The 7,992-nt window shown below is 28.2% G+C and overlaps 2 protein-coding genes and 1 long non-coding RNA gene across 3 annotated transcripts; 1 reads left to right on the forward strand and 2 right to left on the reverse strand.

Moving 5' to 3' along the window:
* Window positions 1–1,119: 1,119 nt before the first annotated feature.
* LOC132922462 (uncharacterized) lies at window positions 1,120–2,406 on the reverse strand. Its single transcript, XM_060986000.1, has one exon. The coding sequence runs from the start codon at window positions 2,164–2,166 to the stop codon at window positions 1,750–1,752; it is 417 nt and encodes a 138-aa protein (XP_060841983.1). The 5' UTR covers window positions 2,167–2,406; the 3' UTR covers window positions 1,120–1,749.
* Window positions 2,407–3,368: 962 nt separating this feature from the next.
* Window positions 3,369–4,413, reverse strand: LOC132920885 (uncharacterized). The gene has a single exon (XM_060983609.1). It carries the CDS (start codon window positions 4,060–4,062, stop codon window positions 3,640–3,642), a length of 423 nt encoding a protein of 140 aa, XP_060839592.1. The 5' UTR covers window positions 4,063–4,413; the 3' UTR covers window positions 3,369–3,639.
* Window positions 4,414–6,135: 1,722 nt separating this feature from the next.
* LOC132923453 (uncharacterized) lies at window positions 6,136–6,836 on the forward strand. Its single transcript, XR_009661174.1, has 3 exons — window positions 6,136–6,196; window positions 6,275–6,367; window positions 6,566–6,836. It is a non-coding gene; the product is annotated as an uncharacterized LOC132923453 (long non-coding RNA).
* The last annotated feature ends 1,156 nt before the right edge of the window (window positions 6,837–7,992 follow it).

A 7,992-nucleotide genomic window follows, 5' to 3' on the forward strand; every position in this document is an offset into this window, starting at 1 on the left:
CTTAAAAATGAAAAAATAAAGTAAAATTGATGTAATAATAAATTAATAAAAATAATAAAAGCTGTATACACAAAAAGTTGTTCTCATTATGAAAGAAGTATAATTATTTATAAATATTATTTTTCTTTAGTTAAACTAATTTCTCAAATAAATCATCGGATAAGTTATGACTCTTGACGGTCATAACATTATACCTCCAGTGCTAAAAATGGGCCCTCCAGTTACATTGAACAGTAGCCCAGTATTAAAATTAATAGATTTTTTCATAGGCTTAAGATAGCCAAAAAAGAACAAATTTAAATCTGAATTATTTTTAAACTTTTTTTTTTACTTTTTGACAAATGAACAAAAAAAGTCGTTCGCATTCGAGTAATAATCGAACACGTTCAAATGTCCCTCGATTGAACGTATTCATGGCTCGTTAAAATAGAACACTGATTAAATTATTATCCATCCATAACTCTAACATCGGTAGATACATTTTTAAAAGTAATTGTTTTTAAATATCAAATGATATTGTTAAATAAGAAAAAAATATAACTAGCTTATAATATTATTCTAGGTAATGAAAAACATGAAAGTTCGGTTGATTATGACGAAGATAAGTGTTAACATAATTACATTTATAATTTTATATAAATAATATTAATACTAAAATTAATACAATATTTTTTTGATAAAGATATAATAAAAATATTGATTTAGTGTTTAAATAACATTACATTAACTTAAATATATATACTTTGTATTTTTTTTGATAACAAAATATCAAAATATTATAATTTTTTTAACAATCTATTTTTAGTCTATACATTTCTAAAAAATTTCATAATTTTCTATTTCCCCAAATAGTCCATTTTGAACAAAATACTAAAAAAAAGAGGAAAAATACGTGAAAAATCAATAAACTTAACTTCTCATTTTTCCAATTGTTTTAGTTACATTTTATTTTATATATAAAGTGTAATTCATTTTTTATATATATCTATAAGAATGCAAAAAATGTGTTTCCTAAACATTCTAATTTTTGGCAATATTGGGTTTTGGAAAAGATACCCTCGATTTTAACAACGTATGGGGAGCTTTGTATTTAAGTTTTAATTATTTCTACGCAGCAAATAATTTTTCAACATTGTATATATTATATTATAACTTATAATTAATAAATAATATTTATAATAATATTTTAATACCTAACTTTATTACAGTATTACACCGATGCAGCTTTCGAAATTCATAAACGACGAAGCTCAGAACTTCGTTAAGAATAAAAAAAATAAAACACAAAATATATAATGATGTAATAATAGTTAAATATTCATAAAATAATACTAAATACATTAATACGTATTAACGTATAATGGTAAAGTGCATATATTATACAATATAGAATCAAATAGTAATAATATAATTTTGGTAATTTTTTTTATCGACAAACAAATTTTCGGTGATCAGGTATTCATTATATACATATATAAATTTTCTATTCCGAGGATTGTTTTAAAAATCTCTTATTATATTGAATGTATTTACCTACGGTAAAAAGACAGTTATGTGGTGCTGCTGTCGTGTATCTCAACTGCACAATATACATAAGAACGGTTGACAAAAAGCCATTGAATCAGATAAAATATGCAAAATTATTATAAATAAATATCGTGGTGATGACCAGGTGTAAATAATATAATAATATATATGTATAAATAATGGCAATTATTTTCAAATAATAAAATCTATTGATAAAACATATTATGATGAGGGAGGTTGGTACGGAGACTTATTGCAATTATCGTCCATCTGTTCGGTCGGGATTGTACATGTAAAAACCTCATGGTCGGGTATCACGCCTTGGAAGCACTTGTAACAGGCGCCGTCGCAAGTGCACTTGTGCTCGTCCGCACAGGACGCCTTGCAAGCAGTTTCTGAGTAGAACTGACTGTTTCCATCCGTATCGGTGTCACAAGTGAAACACAAATACGTATTGTCTGTATCATTTAATACGCACGCATGTTTATCCGTTTTATAGCATTCCGAATCTATACATTCTTGACACGTCGTGTAATTTGTGCCATTTTGTATCGAGTGGACAGGACCCAAGTAGAAGAAATGCAACTGTACCGTGAAGACGAATACAGAGACGACAGCGTACGACAGGAGAAACGTCATATTGTTTTTCAAATATCTTCAAATTTTGATAACAGTACAATATTTATTAATACGAAATAAACATCGTACCTCGCGATAAATCAGGGACACAGCAAACCACTAAAAGTTGTATTCGTAATATATTTTATTATCGCGGCAAATAAATATAATCACACGGTATGCAACAAACGATATTGTTGTAATTATAAAATTTATGTGTGCAATAATGGCTGATTGACTGACACTACAATTTAAATCTGTAAATCTTTCGTATTTATATCAAAATTCCGGCGGTGTATGCGATCGTGGCGCCATTTAATTGGTCGGATGTAAGTGTGGTAGGGTGCTATGGGAGTATGGGAAGTCGAATGATTGCGCAATAAGCCATCATATTATATTTTAACACCTGCTGTACATAATTTATCAAAAGTCCGTATCGCTCTGATAATAATATACGTGTCAAATCGATATTACTTATTGATAAATAAATGGGATTTTTTTCCAATAATGATCCGTTACAGAAACGTATAACACAAAATATAATATTTTTTTAAAGATAACTGTCGATAAAACCGTATGTAAACAGATTGTTGTGCGGTGGTTTATCAGATAGCTTAAGAAAATACACCGCGTCCGATCTTTAAATGTAGGTATTGTCTTCGTTCTACAAACGTCCTATTACCCTATATCATCAAACGATATGTTTATTTGATATAGTCATTTGTTTTACTTTTAGTATATTATAGTATGATTATATTACTTTTTTCGACAATATTGCATTTATTTTATTACTTTTTAGTATTATAAAATTATCAAAATAATATAGATTTATACCATATTATATCAACTTATGTAACTCAAAATGTAATAAAATCATCTTTCTGCAAATACCGTAAAACAATAAACAGATTCGTACCTATAAATGGATAATATTTTAAAATAAATCAAAAATGTAATTTTGATAGTAAAATTCATAATATTTATATACTTAATATAATATACAATATCTAAGTCCCCAAGTATAATTGTTTTTGATTTATAATAAAATAATCAACATCGTCATAGTGATAAATCAATACATTCATCATTCTGCCCAGAATCTAAAATAACTTTTGATATCTACTCGAGATTTTCAATTTTTTTCTTTTTTCTTTTTCTTTGTCAATGATGTCGTTAAACATCTAAGCAGCTATTATTATGCAAAAATACAATGTGACATAAAATAGTGGTATTAAAATGATGATCAAATGTATTTATAATATAATATAATGACAATTAATTTTTTTTAAAACACTATAGTCTGGGGCTCACAAAAAGTTAGCACTGGCGGCCGATGGTAGGATTCAAATATTATGGACAACTTTGTGAAACACTGTGATGAGCCGCGTTGACCACCTAAACTATGTTTGAAACCCTGATTTAAAATTTCAACTTGGAACGTTGGAGTCGGTGTTCACTTTTTGAGAACCCGATTATAATCATAGTTTAAACATATTATGATATTGAAGTATTATCAGAAGGTTTGTACGGAGACTGATTGCAACTATCGTCCACCTGATAGGTTGGGAATGCGCATACAAACATGGACGTATCGGTTACAGAGGTGTCACCAACGCACACGTAACACGCGCCGTCACACAGACACTCGGTCTTACAGCTTAACTTGCAACCATCTACAGAGAAGAACTGACTATTGCCATGAATATCGCTGGCACACGTGAAACACGCGAACGTATTGTCTGGATTGACCGTGCAATTGTGATGTTCCTGTTGGTGGCAATCCGAAGTTATGCAATCCTCACACACCGTGTAATTATGGCCAGTTTGCATCGAATTGATAGGATCCAAGCAGAAGAAATTCAACAGAACCGTGAAGACGAATACAGAGACGACAGCGTGTGACAGAAGAAATGTCATATTGTTTTTCAGATATCTTCAAATGCTGAGTACAGTAATATTTATTATTACGAAATATGCGGCGTACCTCGCGATAGATCGGAGATGCGGTAAACCAGAAAAGTTGATTTCGTGATAAATTTTATTATCACGGGACAAACATAATAGCACACGGTATGTATCGAACGATATTATTATAATTATAATATTTTGTATGTACCATAATGGCTGACGGATTGACACTAAAATTTAAATCTATAAATCTTTCGTATTTATATCAAATTTTTTATTCAAAAATATTATTTAACGGTACATTTAATTATTGTACAAAATATTGTCTGCAATTGTTTAATATTCATGGTTTTAAGAATCAAAATCATGTAGGTATTATTAATTTTTGCTTTGCTTCCTGACAAAATAGCAATAATTATTTTTATTATGTTAGGTATATTTATTATAGGAATTTTATTTAAACTTAAACACATAGTTTGTTGTAATAATGAGTAAATATACAAAACAATATTTTATAAAAAATAAATAGTTTTGTTTTTATTTAACGTAATATGAATAAAAAAAATAATTTATAATTGGTTAAAAAACCATAAATTATGTCATAAATCAGTATTAAAATATTAAATACCTGCTATCGTGTAATTAGCTAAACAATAGAGATACAAAATTGTAAATATTGTTTGAAATAAAATTGTTCTATACATGAATAATAAATGTCATATTACATTTGGTAGGTTTGCAAATAAAAAACCTAAATAAACATGTATTACAAATAATTAATCTATAATTTTCAGTAGAATGCATCAACCTCACATAATACCAACCGCAGAGATATAATATTTATTTAACAATCAATTCTCAAATAATAGGAAATGTATAAATATTACTGTAGGCATTAGGTACCTACTAATTTTTAATTTATAAAGAGAAGTTAAATATAAATTAAATATAATCCGTAAAATATCAATATAATCTTAGATTATGAATTACTGTCAGATTAGAACATTTTACAGTGTAAATAAAAAAATATGAGAAATACCTACTAGGAAAGTAGGAATTTTTAAATAAAACCAATTTTTAAAGACATCGATTTTGGTTTTTATCTGCTGCTTTTTCATGTCGAGTAGGTCAGCAATATAAGTATGTTAGATTTAAATTCAATAATGTAAAGAGAAAAAATTAAATTAACTTACAAATTAATAAAAAAAAAAACCAAAATTGTTTTTCATGGATATGGCTGAAAAAACTAAAAAGGAGTTTCAGTGTCTTTTGACATGATGTAAATTCAGCATCTGCCCAAACTTAGTGTAAATCATGTTTTTTTATCACCGACAAAAATAGATTTCTAATATAACTATTGTAATAAACTCAGAGGGTGCAGAATATATAAATACTTATACGTCTTATACGTGATTAATAGTCACTGACTAGAAACTAAAAGCGGTAGAGGGCCGAATAAAGTAAGATCTATTCGTACATTAATTAATTTATAAATCACAATATTTTTAAAAAATAACAGCTAACTTTATAAGAACTTAATAACTTTCATGACTTTTGAAATAATAAACACTTTAATTAAACACAAGAACGACAAAGCATCTCGCAGCAGCGCTGCAGGTCGCCCGAGCTTGCTAAAACACAACTGGTTTACTCTCAACAAGTTATGACATCTATAATAGCGTTGACGCGTTGGTGGCAACAAGTGCCCTGCCCCTAGTGAGATTTTACACTTGCTCGAAAATAAATATAAAGAGAAATATAAACTCTAAACTCGAATTGTTTGATAATAATTTTTAAGTATTACTAAAAATTAGTCATGTAAAACTAAAAAAAAAAAATTAAAATTATGTAGCTATAGTTTATTAAAATATGTCTGTATAGCTGAAGATGAAAAATTGATAAACATTTTCTAGAGGATCAAAATTCGTAGATAATAAATTGATTTTGTTTAAATATAATTTTTGTACTCTTATCAGAATCTACAAATCCCTTTCATTTAGGCTCTCAAAGAAAATAATTTTAATAAAATTATATACAAATTATGAATAATTCAGCACTAGCCTAGAAGATGACGGGCTAAGTGATATCGAAACTATTATAAACAGCCAATTAGAAAAATCTCCCGAAGATGACATAGATCTAGGTATATTATTTATTAATAATATTATTAAATAATGAAAATTTTAATTTAATCATTTTCAATATTTTTAATATTACTTAGTTAATCAACAACAAGAAAACGTTTTTAGTGCTTGTGAGGAATCGTTGACATGTTTAGAAAACCGGCTAAAAAAATGATAAAATGATAAAACAGGTAACTAAAATGTAAAAATGTAGAACTACTTTTCGAATACCAATCCCTGATGTTGATAAGGCTAGAGGATTATCTCCGAATATATTACATGTTGTTAGCTGTTGTCACCGATGTTCAAGATCGCTTGCACAAATTATTTAAGTGATTAAATTTAAAAATAAGAAAATTATAAAAAAAAAATAAATTTTTTATTTATAGAATATTAGGTACAGAAAATGGTTTCTTACACACGAACAGAAATAATATGATGTGATGAAAACTTTCTTGATTTGAAGGAGACATCAAATTCAGCGAAAGAAAAGGAAATTATTCTCCGAGAGACTGCCGGGTGTAACCATATTGCTGGGACTAAAGAATATCAAAGGTGTCATTAAACAAAATTTCAAAATAATCGATGTGCTTGTTGAGCAGATATAAAATTATGTAATTCAAAGTGTGATAATAGTTTATCATGTGAAGATAAGTAAAATACATTCCATGGTTTTGTCGATTTAAGATATATAAATAAATAAATAAAAAATCAATGAAATATTACCCAAATTGACTATCAATTATAGGCATTTTATATATTGCCTAGCCATTGTCAGAATTGACTTACCTAATTATACACTGTAAATATTGACTAGTCCTTAAACTGATAATAGCTGATTTCCGACATTGATAGTAACATATACATCGAACATCTACGTGAGTATGTATAAACTTTAAAAGTGGATATAGCTAGGTATCCAATTTGAGAATAAGTATGTAATAGACTTTTACTCGTCAAAGAAAGCATATTTACCATATTTTATAAAAAATTTTGAATGGATAAGACAGTAAGAATAATTTTTGAATACATTTTTGATGTATAAACCATTTTCATGTAAATATGTATTTGTTCAAATTCTGGTGTCCCGAATTATTTTGATTATAAATACTTAAACACCATTGTTCAATGTACATTTATCTATATCGTCTTGGGTCGGGTATAAAGAAGGCACGGGTCGTCAGTCGTTATCTAAACGTTGCTTCGGTGACAATACCGTAAAACTGCGACAGTCACCTCATTAGTGACAATAAGTGTACTCTTGTATTAAATTTATTATTATTAAAATATTATTTAAATTATTATTATCCAATAAATTACAATATCATACAGTCCACTGGGTCTTTTTATGTGTTCAATTGCATCTAAGCCCAAACAACCATATTTAAAATTTCTGAGAGCTTATTTGTACTACTAAATAAGTGTTTTGTAGTGTTACAAATTTCGGTTTTTGAATAAAAACTCTTTTTTTTAGTTTCATAACTAAATTTTTATATGACATAATTTACAGCATTCAAAATTCAAATACGACGAGCATCAGCACATCGGTAAGTATGAATTAAAAATAAATCGAAAAATATACACAAAATATAATAATAGTTTAATATTAATCCAATAATACAACGGATCCGGACGTGGCTTCACCTGGACTCCGGACGAGGGCTGCGCATATACAGCTGTTATAGTTCGCACAACGATTCAGACGACAATGCATTCTTCCGTGACCTCGCAACCTCAGTACGCTCAGCCAAACCTCGCGTGTAAGTGATTGTAGGTGGAGACTTCAACGCCTAGTCGCAGGAGTGAGGATCGATCG

This window comes from Rhopalosiphum padi, chromosome 2, assembly GCF_020882245.1.
Source record: "Rhopalosiphum padi isolate XX-2018 chromosome 2, ASM2088224v1, whole genome shotgun sequence".
Taxonomy (NCBI): domain Eukaryota; kingdom Metazoa; phylum Arthropoda; class Insecta; order Hemiptera; family Aphididae; genus Rhopalosiphum; species Rhopalosiphum padi.

Coding starts and splice junctions, on each gene's coding strand:
- LOC132922462 (XM_060986000.1), bottom strand. CDS start 2,166: ATGACGTTTCTCCTGTCGTACGCTGTCGTCTCTGTATTCGTCTTCACG.
- LOC132920885 (XM_060983609.1), bottom strand. CDS start 4,062: ATGACATTTCTTCTGTCACACGCTGTCGTCTCTGTATTCGTCTTCACG.